This window comes from Dermacentor andersoni, chromosome 5 (genome assembly GCF_023375885.2).
Source record: "Dermacentor andersoni chromosome 5, qqDerAnde1_hic_scaffold, whole genome shotgun sequence".
NCBI lineage: Eukaryota > Metazoa > Arthropoda > Arachnida > Ixodida > Ixodidae > Dermacentor > Dermacentor andersoni.
Window position 1 is genome coordinate 68,571,561 of NC_092818.1, and position 24,973 is coordinate 68,596,533.

The following is a 24,973-nucleotide window of genomic DNA, read 5'->3' on the forward strand; positions in this document are numbered from 1 at the left end:
TAAATAAATGTGAAAAATGATATTGGCATCGGAGAGCTGCACTCGTAGAACGTACGGATCATAAGATCAAGGGTGGTCACTATGGTTCAGTATACCTTGTAATGCTTTGAGGAGACAATCGGTGGTAGAATAAAATAATGTTCTATAAGGAGAGAAACGTCGAGGATGGCGGAGTGGTCAGGTGGAATGTGGACATTAGGAAACTCGGTAGCATGGGATGGGCTCTCCTGGTGCAGGACAAAGAATCAGTGTGTCGGAATGGATCGAAAACAAAAATGAAAAGGAAAAAAACAATATTTTGGACCGGCACGAAAACATAACCGAAACGTCATTTATTATTTTGTTTCTGAGTGTAACCGAAATATTTTCGATCGGTTTTCTGTTAAAAGGAAAAGCCGCCAACCGACACAACCGACGTCCGGCAACGTCAGAATTGACGCGTATCTCAGGCAGGGATACTACAAGGATCTGAGCCTGCCTCTCGGTGCACTGGCTTATCGGCATCGTAGCAAAGCCCAGGACTGGCGCGCTGAAGTGCTTATCGTTTCGTTTTCTACGGGTACAACGCTTCGTTACTGAAGTTTTACAGATCGTTTAAGTTTGTTTTATCGGAACAGTGATCTCGCACTTCGGCGAGTAAGCTCGATGACGTGCTGCTTCTGAGATCATGGCAGTGCCTTGACTCAAGGCACTGAACATGACTCAGAATTCATAATTCACTTATTGAGAAAAATAAACTTGTTTTTATTGTTACTTTGCTTCGAAAATGTTTGCATGCGAAAAAAAACCACTATGATCCGTTACGGAATTTTTTTTTTTCGTTCCAGAACATAAGCGAAACAGAACGTTTTTCAGTTGAACGAAACTAAAACCTGAACAAAAAAACATTTTGTCCCAACACCCTGCAAATAATAATTGTGGTCGCTGGCAGGAGAACTCATCTTGTGTTGCAGATAAATTGGCTGATGGTAACCATGGTGACAAGCGATCTGCAAGGACGACTTTTGCTAAATAGAAAAATGCAGAAATGCAGAAAAACGCAGAAACGATCAGTGTTACGGACACTAACGTTTACCTGGCTATCCTCAATTTACCGACAGAAATTCAAGCAGAGAACAATCGTAGTGCCTGCTTTCAGCAGTGTCATTAGTCCGCATTGAAACTTTGGATGAATGTTTCTAATGTCAGCAAACACAATAAACAATGCACATTCTTCATGAGTTGAAATTTCTCAATACGCAATTTTTATGGTACCACTCGAGGCGTGTCAGCAACGTTTTTTTTTCTTGACTTTATGAACGCATCTGGCCAGCACGATCGGCAGGTACCACGTAAGGTCCACCGGAGAGTTTGCCAGGCTTTAGCATGCAGAGGCACCAGGCGGTTGCACCTTTGTTGCTCTGGACATATACCGTCATGCCTCAGCTGGTAGAAAAGGTGCAGAAGAGAACACTGTGCTCTCGGACCGAAATGACGTGACGAGGCATAAGTTATCCCGTCGTGATCAGACGATGACGGACGCCTGCATGTAGCCAGGTCAGCTTGCAGATATGCCATAAAGAATGGGGCCTCCATACTCTGATCTCATGCCACCACAACTCCGTGCATCGACAGATGAGTGAGTAAAACCATGTCGCCAGAGACCTTTGCGCAAAAATTCCCAGCCACGTCACACTCTCAACGGCTCTTTGGTGTAGAGCCAGCGCAGTGAGGAGTCGACGGTGTGAAAGTACGCGAATGTCGTGCAGGATTCTACAGACAACGGCTGAAGGATGGAGAGGGTGCAGCTTATACGCAGAATCATCTTTTCCATTGCTGTTTTTGAAGCTTGCTTATCTAACACTGGGTTTTCTTCTGTGTGCGCCTGGCTTTCTAGAGGCAATAAATGGATATTGTGCTTTGATACCGTCTCTCGGCTCTCAAACTAATGGCCCCAAGTCTCAAATTTTACGTCAAACTCCGTGCGTCTTGCAGATGTAGACGAACGCGTAAAGCTTGCACTGCTTGCGTGATTATCCTCGAAATGACCTGGATGTCGGTCACCACATCTGGCCTTGGCTGAAAGTCTCCTGCCCACCCCCAAGTTTACGATCAAAGACATGAAATTATATTTCGGTGACTTTCAAGCCCCTCTGCAATCGCCGGTGCCGAATGCGCACGCCAAGATCAGTGCGAGGCTATAGTGCGGTCAAAAATCCATGCCACGTGGCAACTTTACTGGCTTGCTCATTGCATCAAACTTCCACAGTGCAATTCGCCCGATTTTACTAACTCTCCATTGCATTCACCGGACGCTGACCTGCGACTTAGCTGATCACCGGAATCTCCGTTGCAAAAGGATTTTTGTGTGTCGCATGAAACTGGTAGCGTCGCATTCACAAACGTTAATTCTTTCCTCATCAGTATGGCCAACAGCGCCGCATGCCATCTTTGTAGATGTAATGACACTTCAGGACATATTCTATGACGCTACCCATCTATCGACTCTCAACGATGTGCTCTGCGTGCTAGTCTGAACCGCCTAAACGAGTGCTTCTTCTCACCTTAAGCGAAGTACTCTAGTATTCACAAGGTCATTAAAGCGCTAATGTGCTTTCTAAAGGCAAATTGAAATCCAAAATCAAGAAGGGGGCCACGCAAAATTTATATCCCGCTAAAGGCGACTTGGGCAAACACGGTGAAGGCGGGCGATGGAAAATGAAGGCGATGAGCACGACGAGTAAAAGGTAAAAGCAGAAGCCAACGTTTCGAGGAGTGGGCTTGTCTTTTTCAAGGCAATTTGGTCATGCGAGCACTTCTGACTATACTTGACTTTACATTTATCGGCCGTTCCACACGAGTAGGGTAGTCAACAGGGCGAGAGCGTGGCTGACCTCCCTGCTTCTCCTGTTTTATCTATCTCCTTGCTTGTGTATTGATGCCGAAAAAATTGTTTATATTAATATACCTTGCTCGGGCTTCGAGTTATAATGGAGAGGGGAGACCTTACATCATAATTAACGTCACCGCAACGGCTCGTACATTCACCCGCACGCGCCGTGCAAGTGTCGTTTTTCTTTCTGTCTGGCTCAATTTTCCTTGACAGTGAAATTGCGCGCGGGTATAATGGGCCACTTTGTCACAATCAAAGCTATTCGGGTCGCACCGGTGTTCTTGGATCTCGCTTTAAACCATGGATACCGTGACGTCTACTCGCCGTCCTTTCCATTAATTTTTTTTCTTAGTTATGAAAGACTGTCAGCAAAGTATGAACGGGAGTTTGTGCGCTACGCGCTCGGTGCTAGGTTAATTTGACAGTCAAATCTCTTTCCTCCATGTGACGTTGCTTGAACCACAGATGTGAAACGCAGATGCCAGCAACAAGTTGGCTTCTTGCAGGCGCTTATATGCGGATCTCAGCTCGCGGCGGCACCACGGAATCTTCATACGAACTGCGTTTCATGAAGATATCGTTCAGACCACGCGCTTATATACCCTCAACCGGTTTGTATAGTCTGGGGTATTGAGATGCCCGCTTCAGTGAGCGGATAACGAGTAAAGTAAGCCTGTCAGTCCTGCAAAAGCGACTTTTGTTACCGTTTGCATTGAGAAATGAACAAAGATCACGCACTTACCGCATTTACCGAAGTTCGCTTCGGTAATTGCCACCCGGTATTAATCATCCAAATGGTATACCTTTCAAATTAGCGCCGGCCATTGGAATGAATGGAAATTTCGCGAACGGCAGACCCTCATAATATAGCGTAAGGTTTCGTACAAAAAAAGGGAATCATGGAACTGTCACCATTCAGCTACAATGGAATCGATGGGTGGTACTTGGATTGATCTAATTTTCAAGCTTACGCCTTCAGACGTTCTTGCGGCATTATTTATCATGCGTTATCTTTGGAAATCCCTTTAGCACATAATTTTAATTTCTAAAAGCATGAAGACACTATGTTTCGGAGCATATGAAAAATCATTGCAAAGTTATGCGCTTATAGCCGAGTTGCTTGCGGAAAATGATAAGCTTGCAATGTCACAATGTCATTGATGCCATGGAGGACGACGTTTAGACAAATTCATCCTCTACTCGTAATTTCCATGCTGGCTGAATCGTCGTACATTCAGCCCCCGCAGTCATTAGCGCCGGAGCTCCTGCTCGTGTGCATTTCTATCATCATTAAGTCCCTTCGCCAACTTAACTGAGAACGGGGGCAGCCAGCCAACTTACACCCTGGCTAACGTCCCCCTATTTCGCTTGCTTGCTCTCCTCTTCCTCCTGCTTCCCTCTTGCAGATTTTGTCTGTAATATTTGTAAATGTAAAACTTTGTTGAAAGTACAGACTGGCGGCTACCGGCACTGTCAGAGTCGTTCACTGTTGTGCCCCTTCTCCGCAACTCAACTTTATCGAATCCCATAATATGTTTACAATCTACATGCTCCTAAGTGTTGGCGACCTTTATCAACGCTGTACAACTAGCACAATAAAAGACAACGTTATACAGTCAGGTGCATTTGTAGCACACAGTACAAATTACTTTCTTTCCTTCTTTATTTATATATTTATTTATTTATTTATTTGTTTGTTTGTTTGTTTGTTTGTTTGTTTGTTTGTTTGTTTGTTTGTTTGTTTGTTTGTTTGTTTGTTTGTTTGTTTGTTTGTTTGTTTGTTTGTTTGTTTCAATTGCTAAACTACAATGACGGGGGCTAATATAAAAGCTGCAATGAGGCAGCTTGAGGTGCCCTTAGCCCCCGTGTTACATGGTGGCAGTGAGTGGCGCAATCAACCGTACGCAAAGAACATTACATATAAATATCAATTACAATCATCAATCAATTCAAGAGAATTTTCTATAACGGAACAAACAAAAAAGGAACAAAGAAATGGGATAAGGACAAACAAAAGCAGTGCAGATAGTACGCACCACCACATTAAATACACTTGGCAATACGTAAATAAAAGTGAAAATCGCGTACACTTGACGATGCATAATTAAAGGTGAAAAGATGATGGTCGATTAATATTGGAATAATTAAGAGAAAGAAAAGGACGAGCAAAGATTATGTCATCACAAACATTTAACAAGACACACATGTGAATACAGGTGAAAAATAAATTACGCTTGATTCATTATTTAGGTGAAGGTTCTGATAAGTAACGACAGATCTGACCGTGTTATGTTAATGATGTCAATGCCAGCGTCATGTAATGAATTAAGCAGTCTGGGTAATTTATTTTTCATCATTTGCAAACCGTAGTTGGTTCTTGAAGGGGGTATAGGCCAATATTCTCCGTGACGGGTAATATAGGTAGCTGTATTTCTTTGCAGACAAGCAATTTCATTAAATACGCTCTTCTCAGAGTTTGAGTTTGAGTGCCATATACGAAGGAAAGAGCGGTTGTATAGAGATTAGATTGTAGGTATGTTGTATTGTTTAAAGAGGTGCTCACTGTGACTGTGATATTGCACGTTTGCAATGATACGTACGATCTTTTTCTGTAGCGTGTGTATTTTCCTGAGGTTAGTTTCAGTTGTTGTGCCCCTCACAAGGTGTGTATAATTAATGTGTGATGCAAATAATGAGTGGTAAATTAATATTTTTACGGATGTTGGTAGACGATATCTGTTCTTGTTTAGCATTCCTGAGATACTGCTAAGCTTTTGTACTACAGAGTCTACTTGTCGATCCCAGTTTAGCGTACTAGATAAGTATGTACCTAATACTTTAATTTCGTTTACTATTTCTATGCTCCCATTGTTCATCTCTAAAGTGTGGCTTTCTGGAATCTTTGTGCCTCTCGCATAAAATATTACGGCTTTTGTCTTATTTGAATTTAATTTTATATAATTTTCTATAGACCATGAGGATATGTTCTGGAGAAACTCGTTTGCGTTGTTTATTAAACTAGTATAAGAAGCCGATAAAATAAACACACTAGTATCGTCTGCATATATGATAAATTTTGCCTTGGGATAGATCAGAACAATATAGTTTATATATAAGTCACCACTTCTTTTTGTCGCCAGATTCCTGTACAAAATAAATTGCGAGCACGAGAAATGCGAATACCCCTGCAGCTGCAGACGACTCCTTGCTTAAACTGAATGATTGATGTAGCTATGAGACATGTTTTTTTTTTTTAATGTAGCTGTGAGACATGTGAGACAGACACGTTGTAGATTTTATTCCTTTTTGGCTCTAAATGAAACGACTGTCAATGAACCACTTTATCTGGAAAAAGCTTTCCTTTATAACTACGGCACGCGATAGTAAAGGAAGCTTCCAAATCTAGACTGTTGCGTTCAAATGACGTTAGAAACGCAGCTGCAGTCCATGGAGGCCACCAATTTTCAGCTACTCGCATACAGCTGTAACTGCAAGAACACAAGCCTATGCACATGTGACTACTTTCGCAAACTTCGCCATAATTAGAAGTAGTTACGCGGCTGTCAAATGACCATATTGGCGAGTAAGCAAGAAATCACCAAGCTATGTTTATAGTAGATGGCAACTTCACAGTGGACGCGTTATAAAATCCCAGGAAAATGAAGGGTTAATGGCTACCCAAGATACGAACGGCTGCTGAAGCGAAGGGAGAAGCAGTGAAAAACCTGGTAAAATTCTGAGGTAAAGAACTGTGTAATTACGTTTATGACGAAGAGAAAGACGGCGAAGCAGAAAATAGCGGCAACGCAGCGCCAGTGGTATCTGAACCCACAAACCACTCAAGTAGTGTATTGTATGTACCCTAGAGGTACAGCAGAGAGAACGATAATTTGAGCTCTGTTGGTAAATTACCCTTGTGAAATGCCGAAACCACATTCTTGCTAATAGAAGAGGTTTTGCAAGCCAGCAAAGACGCAACAACGAAAGACGCGTGGCGATGCCGTCTTGAAATTACCGCACAAGCTTCCCGTGATGTCCTCAATTTTGAACGTGACTGCTCGTGTCTAGTTAACGTACTATCAGTAAGCATGGGCAACATTATTTTCTAACAGGGTCAAAGACAGAACTTAGCGAGCTTAAAGAACATATATTGAGCCACAACGACTAAAATAAGAAAAGGCGCTTTGAAATCCTTGAAGACACACCAACGTGCAGGCTATAGGGTGTCGGTGCTAAACTTTAAAAAAAGATAAACATTTCACCTTGACTTTGTTTTCTTATAATCAACCTGATAATTTAATGAAGATAAATCTTTTAACAAATAATTTATCAGACTAAGCAGTTCTCGTGTTTCTCGTTTGTGTGTGTTTAGGTTTGGCTCGGAGGGTTCTACGACCTCTTGGCGAGCTCACATCCTTCGGTGATAACTTCTTTGGCAACATTATTGGCGCACTCAAAAACAGCTCCCTTCAATGGCGAGATGCGGTCGATTATGTCACCACCGTGTCTCCGCAATACAGAACTCACGCAGATAATTCCAGTGATAGCAAGCAGTGTGGCAAGTTGGTCTTGTTGGCTGTTCATCACAGTGAATACAGCGCGAAGTATACACGTGTAGCGCGCTGTGTATGTCTACTCCTGTCTGTGCTGTCTACTTCACGCTGTACCCAAAGTCAGATAACTATCATTTTCACCTACTCGTAAAATATAATAAGAAACACCACTTCTATTAGTCGAAAGCTTAATGTAATATGGAAACAATAGCGCTGATCCGTTGCCTAAAGGAAAACTAAAAGTCCAAGATGATCCGATTAGACGGTGCACAGATAAACAGAAACGTTCCTTGTTCCGTGCAGCAGAGCTCAAACAAATGGCACACCTAACACAAGTATGTTTATACCAGCAGTGCTTGACACTTTAGCGCTGAAAGGGCAAAGCGCGCAGAGTGTGGGAACTTTAGTAGAGTGATCCGAAGAGCGTGATTGGCTAATCGATTTTTTAGACTCGACTAATCAAGCATAGATTAATTGGTGATGGCGGTGTCATTGATTGATTGATTGATTGATTGATTGATTGATTGATTGATTGATTGATTGATTGATTGATTGATTGATTGATTGATTGATTGATTGATTGATTGATTGATTGATTGATTGATTGATTGATTGATTGTATAGATATCACCGATAGGTTGACTGATTCATTGCAGGTGGACCTCCGACACGTGGACGAGGTGCAAAATCAGAGCTTGGTGGAAATTGGTGTAGACCTGACGGAGTTCTACCTCAGCGTCGAGTGGGACATTCTCGAGGTGCCCGCGGTGCGACACGAGAAATATTACACATGCTGCGAGCACCCTTACATCGACATCACATTCAACATAAGCATGCGCCGCAAGACGCTCTTCTACACGGTCAACCTCATCGTGCCCTGCATGGGCATCTCGTTCCTCACCGTACTGGTCTTCTACCTACCTTCCGACTCAGGCGAGAAAGTTGCCCTCTCCATCTCCATCCTGCTCTCTCTCACCGTCTTCTTCCTGCTACTGGCCGAGATCATACCACCTGCGTCACTAGTGGTACCGCTGCTGGGCAAGTACCTGCTGTTCACCATGGTCCTGGTCACCCTGTCCATATGCGTCACCGTCGTAGTGCTCAACGTGCACTTTCGCACGTCTTCCACGCACAGAATGGCACCCTGGGTCAAGAAGGTGTTCCTCCAGGTACTGCCGCGCCTGCTCCGCATGCCCCGGCCCGAGCAGGAAGACCCCCTCTTCAAGCTCGTGGTGCCTAGTTGCAACGGCGCTGAAGCGACGCGGGACCCGTACGCCACCGCCTCGACGAGTGCGTCACCGGGCCCCGGCTTTGAAGACAGCGTATACCAGCGGGACGAGGACCCGATCGTCTGCAAGGTGCACGGTCTTCGCAGAACTGCCAGCGAGACGTTCGCGGAGTACGCGACACAGCCGTCTTCCGTGGGGCACCGCCACCCATCGCCACCTTCACCCTTGGTTGGCGGTGCACCAGCCATGAGGCTCCACTTCTGCCCTGAGCTGCAGCGGGCGCTCGAGTCCGTGCACTTCATAGCCGACCATACGCGTCGATATGAGGATCACATCGAGGTGGGCCACTTTCTCGTATTTCTGTACATTCTTTTTTTTCCATCACAATTCCGAAAAGTACACTCGTAAGCTTGTCGTGCAAGCAGTTGTGAAACATCAGAACGCTGCTTCTCATCTCTCTAAATCTACAACGCATTTTGACATTTTTTCTCTTCAGTAATAAAGCAACTGCTCCGTATAGATTATCCTGTTTGATATTGTTCCGAGGCGGAGACAAGGATGAATGTTGTTTATGCAAGGCGAATGCTGAAGGTAACAGTTGACACAAGAACATGGCGGCCGAAGCGCCCCAGCAACAACACTTCGTCATCGACTCTTGTCTGCATGCCCTGTTCTGCACTGCGACATTACGCCGCCAGGGTGGGAGCGCCCAACCGGCGCAAGCGATAATGGACCGACAAAGACACGCACGTAGGGCTTTAAACGGGATAGATGAACAACATGGATTCTTGGCTGCATGGACGACGGGCTTGGCGCTTCAGGAGCAATCTCGTACGTCACATCCGAAAGATGTCGCCGGATTCGGTAGGGACCTGAATATCGCGACAGAAGTTTTTTCGATAGGCCCACACGAAGAGATAAAAACCACAGGGGCTCGAGGAAGCCAGGTAAATACTGCAGGTCTCTATGGTTCGTGCTGTAACAGGACTTCTGGGAAGCCTGGGAATCAGTGAGGCGAGCGCGGGAAATCTGAAGGGGCCTGTGATGTCATAGCAATCGCATCGCGGGCATAAGCGGTAGGCGACTGTGTGACTTGTGGAAGTACTGTGTCCTGGTGTAAAACGGGATCACGGCCAAACAATAGATAAAACAGTGAGTGCGCCGCAATGTCATGGCGAGATGAATTGTACGCGAAGGTGACATATGGCAGAACGACGTCCCATCCCTGGTGGTCTGGAGAAACGTACATAGCTAGCATGTCTTTAAGCGTTCTGTTCAGTCGCTCTGTGTGACGGTTAGTCTGTGGATAGTAAGCAGTGGCTATTTGATGCTCAGTAGAGCATAGGCGGAGGATATCATTAATGACCTTTGACAAGAAGTAACGTCCGCGATCCGTGAGGAGCTGACGTGGAGCACTTTGGTGCAAGATGCCGTTGTGCAGGAGGAAATCCGCGACGTCAGTAGCACAACCTGTAAGCAGAGCTCCCGTAATGGGGAAGCGCGTGGCGCAATCCGTTGCATCCGCAACCCATTTGTTGCCCTTAGTTGAGAAAAGGAAAGGACCAAGTAGATCGAGACCCACGCGAAAGAAAGGCTCAGTGGAAATATGGATGGATTGTAAACGTCCAGCTGCAGCCATGTGGGTGGGCTACCGGCGTTGGCATAGGTCACAAGCAATCACATACCGGCGCACAAAGCGGTAGAGGTCGGGCCAGAAGAAATGGCGCCGGGCTCGGTCAAAGGTGCGAGTAACACCGAGATGCCCAGTGGTGGTTGCGTCGTGGAGTTGTTCAAGCATGGTGCGTTAAGGTGCCCTGGTAGGGGCAGCTGTAGATCAGCACCATCAGGGCGCAGGTTGCGTTTGTACAGGACTCCGTCGGAAATACAGAAGAGACGAAGGAAAGGATGAGGAGTTAGCGAGTTTAACCGATTCATGATGGTTCGCAGAACGGGATCACGGCGCTGTTAATCGTCAATGTTGAGGAAGCCTGAGATGGACATAACGCTGGTGTCGGATTTGAGGTCCGTGGCTTCCGATGGGTCAACAGTGTGGCGGGACAAGCAGTCGGCGTCCTGACGTAAACGATCGAATTTGTACAATACAGAGAAAGTGTACTCTTGCCAAGCGCAATGCCCAACGCCCAAGACGCCCTGTAGGGTCCTTCAACCAAGAGAGCCAGCAGAGTGCGCAGTGGTCGGTAATGACGCGGAAATGGCGACCAAACAGGTATGGGCGAAATTTCGCGATCGCCCAAACCAGCGCTAGGCACTCTCGTTCCGTGATATAATAGTTGCGCTCGGCCGTGGACAGGAGACGGCTTGCGTAAGCTTTAACGCACTCTGGACCACACTGAATCTGGGCAAAAACAGCGCCAATGCCGTGACCACTAGCATCTGTATGGATTTAGGTGGGTGCTGAAGGGTCAAACTGGGGAGCTCATCAAGAGTCTGATGAGTGCTGTGAAGTCTTCGGCCTGCCGCTGTCCCCACGCAAAAGCGACGTCGCTCTTTAAAAGCTAGGTGATAGGACGAGCAGTATCAGGAAAATTTTGAACGAAGCGATGAAAGCACGAGCATAAGTCTATGAAGCAGCGAACGTCCTTAACTAAGCACGGCACAGAAAATTCTTGCACGGCTCCAAATTTGGCCGGGTCAGGTTGAATTCCATTGGCGTTTACACGGTGGCCGAGAACGGTTATTTCACAAGGACCGAAGTGACACTCCGACGAGTCGAGCTGAAGTTTCGAAGCGCGAAACACAGTAAGGACAGTCGCTAGACGCTCAATGCGGGTTTCAAAGGTTGGAGCAAAAACGACTACGTCGTCGAGATAACACACACAGATGGTTCAGTTCAAGCCTCGGAGAAGGGTGTCCATCATTCTCTCGAACGTCGCTCGGGCACTGCAAAACCCGAAAGGCAAGACTTAAATTGAAAAAGCCCATGAGGTGTAATAAAGGCTGCCTTCTCGCGATCCTTCTCATCAACAGCGATCTGCCAGTAGCCCGAGCGGAGGTCAATCGATGAAAAATATTTCGCCCCATGTCAAGTGCATCATCAATACGAGGCAATGGATACACGTTCTTTTTGGTGATCTTGTTCAGACGGCGATAACCAGCACAAAATCTCCAGGTGTTGTCTTTTTTCTTGACCAGGACAACTAGCGAGGCCTACGGGCTAGCCAAAGGCTCGATGATGTTCTTCAGCATCTTCCCAACTTCGCTTTGAATGATGCTGCGCTCTGCCGCAGACACGTGGTAGAGGCGGCGATAGACGGGACTTGCGTCGCCGGTGTGAATCCGATGAATGACTACGGCTGCCTGGCCGAGCGGGTCGTCATCGAAATTAAAGCTATCGCGGTAACTGAACAGAATGCGCCTAAGGTCTTCAGTTTGAGCTGCAGAGAGGTCGGTAGTGGTCATATTGTCGACGTCGTGGTAGGGTGACGAAGCCGAACGGGAACACGCGACGATAGGGCTGACAGAGGGAGAAATAGTGGGCGCGAGCGGAGATATTTCGTACCCGTGCACAGTTGTCAGACGGACCACTGTCATGTTACCGGGAAGAACATGTGCGACAGACCTAAAGTTGAGAAGGGGAAGCCAACTCAAATTATCGACAATAGTGACAGCGGTGCTTGGTAGCGCGACGCCATGCTGTATAACAACGTCGACAAGCGGAGAGACGATGTAGTCGCCATCAGGAACATGTGGTCGAGCGTTAAAAGGTACAGTAGTAGAGGCTTGAGGCGGCAACCGGGCGAATTCGGCAGAACACACGGACGAATGATGTGCATCAGAAACAAAGTAGCTGTCGGAAGGAAGGTCCAAATGCACGACACCTGTAACGCAGTCTATTAGGGCGAAATGGGGCGAGAGAAAGTCCAGCCCCAAAATCAGGTCATGCGGACAGTGCTCTAACACAGTAAATACGACGGCGGTTTGATGGCCGGCAATCGTTACTCATGCTGTACACATGCCGAGAACCGGTGGCGTACTGCCGTCGGCAACACGTACTGTGCACGGTACGGCAAGTGCGAAGACCTTTCTGAGTCTTTTCCGAAGGGTAGCACTCATTACAGACATCTGCGCACAGGTGTCGACGACGGACTTGACTGGGACTCCATCCACCTCAACGTCTAGTATACTTCCAAGGGTAGGCAGTGAGATCAGAGGATCTGCAGGCCAGGTCTTTGATGCAGCGTCGCTTCTGGGAGCTGCACTGACTAGTTTTCCTGTGGCACGAACGCGGGGAAGAAGAGCGTTGGGCCTGGGGCGAACAAGACCGACGACTTAAGGGCGATGGTGACCGGCTGGTACGGAAGCTCGTAGATACGTTGTCGGTATTCGTTGATGAAGGACGCACAGAGAAACAGGGAGCCCCTTGATCTGGACGGTCAGACGAGAAGCTCCACCTAGGGGGCGATGATCAATACCGCGGCAAAGCAAGCGATTATTTTGGCTTACATGCTCATACCAGGAAATTCAGTCTTCAGGGTGCACACCATCGATGCCATTGAAGGTCCCTGGGTCTCGTGGCTGGGACAACACGATGGAGGTCAGAGTCTGTGGCACCGGAGGTGGGCGATCGGTCACTGTGGCGCTTTGGCTGTCGATCATCGTGGCAGGGCTCAAGCGGCGACCGCTGCGGTGCTCCGTGTTGGTACCCCGCGCCTCAACCGAAATGATACGAGGCGGAGACAAGCACGAATGTTGTTTAGGCCAGGCTAACGGTGAATGCACCAGCTGGCATTAGAACAATGCGGCCGAAGCGCCCCAGCAGCAAGAAAACTTCTTCGTTATCGTCTCTTGTCTGCACGTCCTGTTCTGCATCGCGACAATATGTGGTTTTAAGTAAGAAGTAGGAAATGAAAGGAGAAAGCACAGCGTTTTTTAGGTCTTGTAGCCTTGTGTAGCCCAAATTCACTTCTGCATCACTCATACTACATTATTGCTATACCGTCATAAATGTATTGTGCATAACCTATATAGATAAATGGTACAGTAAATCAGCTAAATTTTATATTAAGGGATTTCCCAAATATTGTCAAATAGAAAGTGCGACGCGAACTGTGCCAACAGCACTTTTCACGTAAATCTACTCATAAATAAATGCACCCTTGCTAGTCCTGATGATAATTTCACCGTCACAACAGTATCATCGAATGGCTCCTTTGTCTGCAAATGTTCCAGTATCTTATGTGGTATCAGGGCGTATGTTCAACTAACTCTAAATACGGTGACACCATGGAGACAAGAGGGTGCAATAACAGCTCACCACATTCTCTTCTCCGTGTTTGACTGAAACATTACTGTTCACGTTGGGACGCTTACTTTCGTGGAAATGAAACCACGGAAAACACCTTTTTTTTTCACGAAAGGTGACAAGTACGACAATACGCTAATTTCTAACTCATAATGAGACGTGCACACGGGAAGATAACACCACAGGAAGTGACAATGTTCTTGATCATCATCCGAATTCCACGTGATTGGACTTTTTTATGTCGAGAACTCAATCTTCAATGAGTTAATACTCATCAAGGTTATTGTTTCTTTTTAAAAAGTCACCAGCTGCGTATTCCTTACATTAACTTTGTATACAAGAGTGTCTGTATTTGTTAAACGAGCGCCACTTGAACAAATTATTATTGGTCTCTTCATATTCAGGTAAAGGAAGACTGGAAGTACGTCGCCATGGTGTTGGACCGGCTGTTCCTGTGGATCTTCACGGCAGCCGTCATTGTCGGCACATGCGCTATAATTTTGGACGCGCCCACACTCTACGACACCCGCGAGCCCATCGATGTCCGACTGTCTGAGATCCTTAGTGTGGTCTATAAGGGACATCAGTCCTAGTTATCACCGCCCTTTCGAGCATAGCAGCAGCAGAACTCAACACGAACTGTGTGTTGCAAAACATGAGTGTTCGTACATTTTATTTTTTCTTTAAAGTGATGGTGTTATACTTATGCATTCAGCCCGATACAGCATGTCTTCTGAAGTTTCCGCACATCCCACAACCGTGCGGGGCGCCTGCGTTGGCGCCACTTTTTAAGCCACGTGAGAACAACTCAATGACTGCCTTGGTACAATGGACCAATGCGGGACGAGAGAATGGAGCATGCCGCATTGCCAAGGCACTGACGTGTCGAAGGTACAATGGTGTCGCGGCGTTCTTATTCCGATCCTCTACGCAGAAGTTTCAGTCTGAACTTCTTTAGTCCCACCTTTAACAAACGAAACGAAAGGTTATAAATATAGCAAGACCACACATACAATTAGCTATAACATACGTGGTAACGCGCAAGGTAAGACTACCTCACATGAATTCAATTTTTAGCGCGAAGCTTTCTTTGACTTATTCCAGGCACATCGCGTTGGGTAGCTTTATATCTCGCATCATTTAGGGCACTTCCAATGAAGGCAAATTCATACATGTCTTACACCCTGCGAAAATTAATATCGTTCAATGTTCTCGGCAAGTAGTTAACCATGCAGAATCGTTTGGCATTATCAGATAGGCTGAAGTGTTTGCGTACGGCTAAGTGATTCGATCGTGCGTGCGATCACAGCAGCTAGACGTCGACGGTAGTATGAGGCAACTAGCATCACGAATGATATTTGCTTATTTACTTTCGTACTACAGCTAATAAACACTACAGGCTGTTTTGTTGGCAAATGAACATATACGGAAGGGTTGGGTACAGTGTCATACAATGCCTGTGTAGCGTTGTCTGCTGCGAGAAAAACACAGGACAATGAGAGCTGCAGTCTGACGCAGCACCTGAAAGTGCTGGGTGCCACCAGGGAAGCATGGAAGGAAGTGGCACGCTGTGGCGTTTGTGAGCGATTCGCTAGTACGCGAAATTCGAAGCATGCGAAACGCAGGAGCAAATTTGTGGCCGAATGGAAACTGGCACGCAACAGCACGTGCCATCGCTCGTGCTATACGGGTTGATCAGTTTTAACTTTCCCGGATTTTTTCTTAAATTGTCTGTTACAGATAATGTAATTATAATCCTTGTGCTGAATTATACAATGATGCGGACATTATTTGCACAAGAAATTGAAACACATGTTCAACTAATTAAGAAACTCCCTAATTATCATCTTAATTGCATCACACCACTTATTGCGATTTGAGAATTGCAGCAGGTGAGACTGTAAAACGTATCCACTTGAAGTTATACTCCAGTATGACACCGGTTTCGACATAAGATTTTATTAAGTGCGGTACGAAATACGCGGGCGTTCCAGTTACTTTCGTGCTTCAGTGCATCAAATTGCGTTTTCTTAAAGAAAAGTAAGTGGCACAGGGCATTTCAACGACGAGTTTCACGGCGCATATATACAGACTATTGCCATTCTGGAAAGTCATTCCAAGAGGATGTGCTTTGTAAGCTCACCGGCCACATTTCGTAGATTGCCATATATGTCGTAAAATAATGAATCAGGAAGTTAATTAGTAATTTTTCAAAATTATTTGAATATGTGTTTCGATTCCTTGTGCGAGCAAAGCTCGCCTCTCTCTATAATCCAGTTGATGGGCTATAAATATGTTACCTGCAGCAGGCGATATTTTTAAATTCCGAGGAACTTAAAGAAACCATCACCCCGCATATGTGACGTGACGCAAGCGCCAGTCGTCTCCAAGAGTAATTTGTCGTAGGCACAAGAGAAGTATGCACACGGTTGTTAGAGCATCGCACTGTTGTGTTGCTGGCCGAGATTTGGTCCCCCTATCGGACACGAAACGATGCGAGGCAGGAGCCTTCCTACCTATAGCGCAAAGTGCCTGGAATCAGCCAAAGAATACTTCGCATTAGGTACTCGTGTAGTGTGGTGAGCTTGAAGTTGCGTATCTCAGCACAACATTTCGGTGCTGTAATCGCGACGCCACAGTCGAACGCCTAATCCTTTCGTGTCAACGCCGAATTGATCTTTAGGGTGTCACGCGCGCGCGTGTAGCATCAAATTTTCCGAGCCAGAGCACGTGCGCGTGCGGCGCTTTGAATTCGACCGTAGACTTTCGGCCTCTGTCATTCACGCGCGTCACGTCACGTGCCACGAGCGAGTGCGGCGTTTTCAATTAGACCATAGACTTTCGGCCGCTGTCATTCGCGCGCATCACGTAGCACACCCCGAGCGAGAGCGCATGCGCGTGCGGCGCTTTCACTTCAACCATAGACTTTCGGCCGCTGTCATTCGCGTGCGTCACTCGCGTTCCACGAGCGTGTGCGGCGCTTTGAATTAGACCATAGACTTTCGGCCGCTGTCACTCGCGTGCGTCACGTAGCATACCCCGAGCGAGAGCACGTGCGCGTGTGGTGCTTTCAATTCGACCGTAGACTTTCGGCCTCTGCCATTCACGCGCGTCACGTCGCGTGCAACGAGCGAGTGCGGCGTTTTCAATTAGACCGTAGACTTTCGGCCGCTGTCATTCGCACGCGTCACGTAGCACACCCCCGAGCGAGAGCGCATGCGTGTGCGGCGATTTCACTTCAACCGTAGACTTTCGGCCGCTGTCATTCGCGCGCGTCACGTAGCACACCCCGAGCGAGAGCGCATGCGCGTGCGGCGATTTCACTTCAGCCGTAGGCTTTCGGCCGCTGTCATTCGCGTGCGTCACGTAGCATACCCGGAGCGAGAACACGTGCGCGTGTGGTGCTTTCAATTCTACCGTAACTTTCGGCCGCTGTCATTCGCGCGCGTCGCGTAGCCTACCCCGAGCTAGTGCGGCGCTTTCAATTCGACCGTAAACTTTCGGCCGCTGTAATTCGCGTGCGTCACGTCGCATATTAAAAAGATGCGTATAAAAGCTAGAGCATGCCAGTTTCTCTCATTCTTCCTTCTGAGCCGCTAACGCTTTGAGACCGTATTTGATAGCCTTCGTAATCGGTTCACATTTTTCAGTCCTCTTCTTGTAAGGGCTGTGCGATATTGTACCACCTTCGAGATCAGCCCAGGTCGTATTGGAACAGACGCTAAACGTTTGTTCGCTGAAGCACAAAATAATCTGTTGCCATGCCCTCCTCGTCGCCGTCGTCTTGGCGCTGTCGTCAGAAACATGTTGCTTCATCTGGTAGATATGCTGAATAACCAGCTCGTTGCAAAATGCTTTGCGAAAAATCCATTCCCACAGTGGCGCAATCTGAATATAATATTTCAGATAACTATTAATGTTAGTGTGCTGCTCGCTCTTCGTTGTTAGAAAGGCAGGCGCGAAAATACCTACGGTGGTGGCCACAGGTCCAGAAGATCGGAATGAAAGAAACACTCGTGAAAATGAATATAAGGATCGCATTATTTATCTAGAAGTTTGTTGTTGGCGAAACTCAGCAATTACCACAACTGGCACAGAGTACTGTCATCGCAAGTGGGCCGTGACCTTATCCGAATTAGTACAAAGCCGACAGTTAATTTTGTGCGTACTACAATGCTTAAAACTTGCTTTCAGAAGGCGCCTTGCAAATGCGCAACATGCGTTATTGTTTCTTTTCTTTTTCGCGAGTAGTATGTCTGAGGCTAGACGTAACAAGCCTAGATTTCAGAGTAGTTAGTGTTTAGTGGTCAAAAGAAGCATTATCTAGATTAAGTTGTCAGAATTGTTAGCACTGACATAAACACCTAGACGTATTGCTCCTCCCATTAAAGATGTTTGCTGGTGACGTCCAAGGCTAGCTCACATTTGCGTTCGGTGGTTGATAGTTGAATTTCATGACAGTTATTTCGCTCAGGTGCTAGCGGCACCAAGCGATAAATTCCTAATTTTATTCTTAGCCATGTGACGCACATGGGTATTCGTGCAGAGAATTAATAGGCAGTAAGAATACAGAGCATCTCCTCCATCAAAAAACTTTAGCCAATTCAGACAACTTTCGCTAAAATGTTTTCACCCAGACATGGGCGGTTCCTCTTTGAACCGCTCTAGCATGCCAAATTATTTTTGGTGTGTGCCGACATGTGTGCCGCCTCTGTGCCGTCAGTCTCCGCAGGACCGGGGCCGTATAAATTCAAGCTATTTCATTCTGATTTTATTCCAATCTACTCCCGGAAAATCTACCCAACCGCCGACGCGAAGACCGGGTGGTGAGCCGAAATTTTGTTTGAACCGCCCAATCAAACACCCTCCCCCTGCATAGTAGGACACGTCTGTTTGCTTTCAAAGCAAACAACAGTGGGTGCCTTGAAAGGTTTTAGGCTGGCAAGAGCCGAGGAGCGAGTAGAAGTTGAGATGCTTTCGGTGGGGTCGAACTATCACAGCGCAAGCAAATAACCGGGTGAGGGGAGTAACGTCATCGTCTGCGATTGGTCCACTTCTTGCTTAGCATACCATGGGTGGTCGAAAATTTGCGGTGGTGTGCAACGGGCAGTCGAATATGGCGCTAAAGCGGATCCTGAGAGAAGAAGAGTTGGCAGAGCAGTGTCGTATATGTGTTTAGAAGGCTCGATAACACTGTGCTGCTACGGGAAAAAAAATATACGTAAGGAAATCCATTCTCGCCGGTATCTCCGAGTAGCCAATGCATGAACGATCGGCCAGCAGCCATCTTTATTTCCTTTCGGCACGGCGCAGTTACTGGCTATTAAAAAAAAAAAAAAACATTTTTCTTCGGCATATCAGTGCCTCATTAGTGCGTACACGTCACTTTGGCGTGATGAGTTATCACGGTGCTGTCACATAACGTGACATACAGGCGAGGTTGGTGCAACCAGAAAAAAATTGAGCAATAGCGAGGGGCTGATGGCAAAAAAAAAAAATGCGTGAAATCGGAAACGGCTCTTATCTTTCTTTTGTTCAACCAAATCATGTATAATCAGCCTGCACGCGTCATGTGAGATGGGGAGCTCTCGTAGTTTTCGTGGTGTCGCGTGACAGACAGGTGAAGTGGGCGCCGCACTACAATGTTTGACCAATCGTGGAGGGCTTATGGCAGAAATAGAATACAAAGACATTGGTATAGCTCCATGTTATAGCGCCTCTGGATCCAAGCGTTATTGGAAGCGTGTAAAATGCTGCCAACATTATAGTTAAAGTATATTTATGCGTCACTTATTATTGGGACCGTTGTATATTTCAGCTACGGCTCGCGATGCCCTGCAGTCCGAGCACTGGCATTGTTAGCGGTCACAGCTTAAGCTTACTGGCATTCTTAAATAATATTTTGACAATATTTTTACAATGTATCTATACACTGTTAATGCGTATCACAAGTTTATTGAGACGTTGAAGACATTCTTGAACTGTTGGAAAGGATAGTGGGGTAAAGATAACGCCATGTTAATGTATTTTTCAACCAGCCCCCTTGCACTTAACCAACGCCTGCAATAATTATGAACGTTTTTTGTAAGCTTCCTTCGTTTCTCTTTCCTTTTTGATCGTGATGTTCGTAGTACTTATGAGTTAAGTGAATTGTCAATATTCTGGGTGTCTATCACTGACGTGTAAAACCCTTGGCGCATTTTGTGAACATCGTCGAAGTAGAGCTAATAGAGTAGCCAGAAACCTCCGGTCATACTTCAGTACGTCATAGAATGTACGCGCCTGCTTTCTTTCCATTGATGTATTCAGGAGAAACCCTCTTTGTCCCTCTACTTCCAGTGCGATAAACAACTATGTTCTTCTAAGATTATCTGTTTTCTTGCGTGTTACATTCGAGGACGCGTTTGGAGGAACTAAAAGCTGACTTAGAGTTATTACCCTGAACCACGGGTTTACTCGTCAACATTAGTGACACAAATGATCTGAAAGCTCGGAGAGGTAAGTGGTCTATTCTCTCCTCTATGACACTCCTGTCTCATTCGTTTATTTCGAGCTGGCTCAATCAACTAATCCGAGCCACGTAACCACTGAAGTATTAGAGTGGTTATTGAATCGCAAGGGAGCCAGACAAGAGTATGTTTATTTGAACAAAATGAGACTGTCATTCTTTCTGAACGTCCAAACTATCGAAGGTAGTTGTCAGGCTTGCCTTGTTTCCGCAGATGTCAGGCTAAATGGTCCGTGATACGGTTCGGACCAATTTTGTGGACGCGTAGGCTACAGCTACAGTAAATGATTCGCACCACAATTTGTTTGAAGCGTCTAATATTAATAATGCTCCTTACGATTACAATTTACCCTCCTCCATAGCCATGCGTTTTCTCCTCAACTCATTCGCCGAATGATCGGGGCTAACCTCCGCCTTCACTGGCTCTGCGTCATGATGGGACGTTATGTCGTCTACTTCCGGTTGTCTTGGAGCCAGCGCGCGAAGCCTCTCCAACCTCTCGGCCAGCCTCCTGGCAGTCGACCCCAAGCGAGAGCTATCGAAGCAGCGTGCGTTGCGAGCATAGCGTGTCCGGTATTTCGGTAACCACAGGCGAGCGGGGCGTTTCAACTGATGGGTGGAGGCGTAAACTAAAGCCCCTCCATTCTACTATTGCTGTGATGAAAGAGTTTTAGCGTAGACTTATGTGAGCGGCCTGATCGGTTTGCACGGTCCAGCCACCTGGTGGCGCAGAGGTTAATCAACCAAACAGATAGCTAATATTGCTCTAATCACATTTAAAACATTTACAAAAAACAACGTGTCAACGATTGCACTACTGCCGAAACTTTTCACCAGCAGCAAAGTAGAATACACTTCGTTACTGCTATATTAGTTCTGTGTTTGGTTGAGCTCTGTGCCACCACGTAGCTGCACCGTGCAGACCATTCACGTTTGCGCCTAGGCTTATACCGAAAACGGCCAGGCCCAGTCCGCTTACGCTTGCGTTTTCCTGAACACAGGACACGCGAAGTGGCAGTAATCATCCGGCGTAATGTGACGGCGGACGACACTTGCAGCGTGCCGGAAGTGTTGAATGAAGTGATAAACTCTCCTTGTGCATTCTCTTTCTTTTACTTTCTTTCCTATAAAAACCAATCAACTAACATTCCAACTATAACAAACAACATTTGTTCGCCATAAAGTTAGCAAATTATCGACGGCGCGCCCTCGGCAGCCAATCGGATAACTTGCCCTAGTGGCGTCATATGGTAACCTCGCGTCACCTGGTCAGGGGCGGCTCAAAACTCAGTCCAGTGGCCTGCTGCGATCCGTAGCGATGTACATTTTTAAAGCTTTATAATAAATTACACGCTTTACGCGGAGCACTTAGATGCGTCAAGTAATGATCAGAAGAACCTACCCTAATAACTTAGCACGTTTGTACAACATCGTCAAAATCGTTTCAGGTTTCCTTTAAGTTCGGCACAAGAAATGTAATAGGTGCTGAAATAGTGAGGCGCTTACATTGATATTTCTTGCTATGAACGCGTCCATAGCGCATCAGGCAAATGTGCGAAAAAGCGGCCACGTTCGAGTAATTTCGAGTAAAGCCCCGCAGCTTTCTTGGGACATGTACGCCAAGAGGAGTTCACTTTGAAAGCTATAATTGGTCAGTGACGAACCAAAGGCTGTAGCTGACAGTTTGGAGAGTGCTATCAGAAAAGCGAGTTCCTTCGACACCTGGAAATGAGCACGGGCACAGCATGACTCCAACGGCGAGCGTTCGACAAATGGACCAGTTTTCTACGTGTCGGCAATCAGATATTTCACTTTGCAGAAATGCTAGTGCAGCTCTGAAGGTGAGCCATAGTTTACCTCTATTCAGCAGAAGTTTCCATTTTCAATCTGCCCTTGTTGTCACAATCGCATAGCGCTAAAACTACAGTATAAAAACAGCTGCACCCTTTGGAGTCTATATTTGCCACGCAACAATAATCGTCATCTGTCTTGCCCGCATTTTCTTTCTTAAACGCTGCGAACCCGGTACTTCGACGTCACGAATGGCATGCGCGTTATCAACATGACAGAGCATTCTCGACAGGTATGTACGAGAGCAGCGTTTTCAAGAAAGGAAATGTGGCCAAGACATATGAAGAGTATTGTTGTGTAGCAAATATACACCCCGAGGGGTGTACACTTTTTTTAGAGTGTAACCGCTGCTACCATGGGCACCATCCCGCTTTTTTGCGCGTTAACGCAAATCGCACGTGCAACTAGTAGGCACAGGGCACTTAGATAATCCGCCGGCGGCTGGCATGTGCCCGGGATGGTAACAGCAAACACTAGCGCTATGCCAAAAGTTTATTTGTTATGGTACTTGCAAAACGCAGCGATATTAAATTGCTGAGCGCCTTCGTGCTGCTTTGTGTGCTTTGTATAACGGTTTTGAACTTGCGTTAACTTGATTGTATGGACTGTTGATGGTAGTTATTTTTTCGTAAGTCATGCCCTTCGTCATGCCCATGGATTATACCTTTTGAAGACGAAGCATCGGGCTTTATCATGCATGAAGGTTTCGAGAAAACATTCGTGTATACGCATGTACAGCCTTTGTGCAAAGTATGCGGGCAATGGTGCGCGGGACCGGAAGTTCTACTATAAAGCTTATGCTGTGGCTCCTCTGTGCTACCGTGCGACGCAATTTGACGAGAATCTATTCACTCTGCGATGCGTTGGTTTAATTAAAATGTCATTAAAAGCCTTCATGTTCATAGATGTCACACGCTTCTTATCGACTACACTGAGGAGCGAGGGATCCATCCTCCCGACTTGAAGTCATTCCCACATCCACTGCAGGGGGAGCTTCAAGTACAGGCGCGCTTTTCTGCACGTGAATATGGATATTAGAGCAGGGACAAAGTCTGCTGCGGTGCGGTCAATATACTTTTCACAAAGGTTGGTGTCCGCAGTGACGGGTTGATGCAGATTTCTGGTACAATCTCTACTAGGCATTAAAAAGAAAAGAAAGACGTTGAACCCGCTTTGTTATGTTACCTTTTCAATCATATTTGAAAAGGCGTATATACATACATCTCCAAAGTGCACATGTCGACACACCTTGTTTCTGTGACCGTGTTACGAGTGAAGATTGCCAATGAGGGACCCATTTTGTTCTGGTGAAGTTCTAGTAAATATGATAGTGTTGTTGGGTGTTAATTATTGTCAGTATCTGCGTTACGACTTCAAGGTTTACTGCTTAATAAAATATGTTGGTAATCATTCATGTTTCTTGCTTCTGCTGTGAATGGGGCTCTCCACTTCAGACACACAAACTGTGTCCGGCTTAAACGCTTTTCACTGAGCTCATGCTATTGTCAATTCATACTCGTTTTTATAACATGAATACATTTCATGAAAGTTAGGTATAACCGTAGACAGCAAAGCGAAAAATGATTCGCCTTCTGGCGGCAAGCTTCCTTCTTTTACCATGTACGCATCCACAGTGATGTAAAACTTCTGTCAGTGTCACTAATTTTTTTGAACAGCAAACCACTTGCTTCAATATTCTATGAACTCCTATTTTCATCTATACCACACTGCACCTGCCCCACCTGTGGTGCAAAGCCTGCACTCTTCTACACCACCTTAAAAATTACCATAGCCTTCTCGATACACCACAACTCCTCTACCCACAATTTACTCCAGGGAGATTGCCCAAACCAACTCAAGCCCGCAAGAGCAGCGACGGCTGATTCAATGAGCAAATGATGGGGTGCGAAACAGTGGAGTCTGGACGAAGGGCTCGGCTCTATGACGAATATAGCTTAATCTAATAAATATAAAGTTTATTCTTTCTAATCGCTGTGTATAAAAAATGAAGAAACAAAAATTAACACAAAGAATCTAGTGAAACCATACAAGCCGACCATTTGAGTCCTGAATTAGATTGTTTAATTAAGTGAGCACGTATAGGTTGCTGATTATTTACTTGCCTTTCAAGGCACTCTGCGTCAATTTCACAAAACGTCAAAGTAAATTAAATTATGGGGTTTTACGTGCCAAAACCACTTTCTGATTATGAGGCACGCCGTAGTGGAGGACTCCGGAAATTTCGACCAACTGGGGTCCTTTAACGTGCACCTAAATCTAAGTACACGGGTGTTTTCGCATTTCGCGCCCATCGAAATGCGGCCGCCATGGCCGCTTTTCGTCAAAGTCACAGGTAAGCGTCTTTATGTCTTCGTTATGTGTAAGCCCTCTAGCAGAAGTCTTTATTGAGAGTTTGGGCGATAAGCTCATCTGTGGCGCCAAGCCCACCTGTTCACTGCAGGGAGTTCAAATCAATTTCTCACATGTAGAAATAGTCACAGAAGTCACCACCTTGGAAATAGGAATAGTGACAGAAGATGAATCGAACGGCGCGGTTTCAAAATGATTCTAAGGTATCCATGAGATTGTCTTGGTGAGTATCCCAAAAAACATGTACACACTCCACTTTATGTCATATTAAAGTTTGATAAGCTAGTAGTCATCTTTAGGAAGGGGCGAAATGAACGTTACGTCGTA

The 24,973-nt window shown here is 46.1% G+C and overlaps 1 protein-coding gene across 1 annotated transcript in view; it reads left to right on the forward strand.

Annotated features, from left to right (window-relative positions):
- Positions 1-23,686, forward strand: part of LOC126530755 (acetylcholine receptor subunit alpha-like) — a 324,932-nt gene extending 301,246 nt beyond the window's left edge. The window contains exons 6-7 of the mRNA XM_050178045.3: positions 8,082-8,993; positions 14,322-23,686. Of these exons, the coding sequence (XP_050034002.2) occupies positions 8,082-8,993; positions 14,322-14,510 (1,101 nt within the window). The 3' untranslated portion in view covers positions 14,511-23,686. The remainder of the gene's footprint in view (positions 1-8,081; positions 8,994-14,321) is intronic.
- Positions 23,687-24,973: the final 1,287 nt, after the last annotated feature.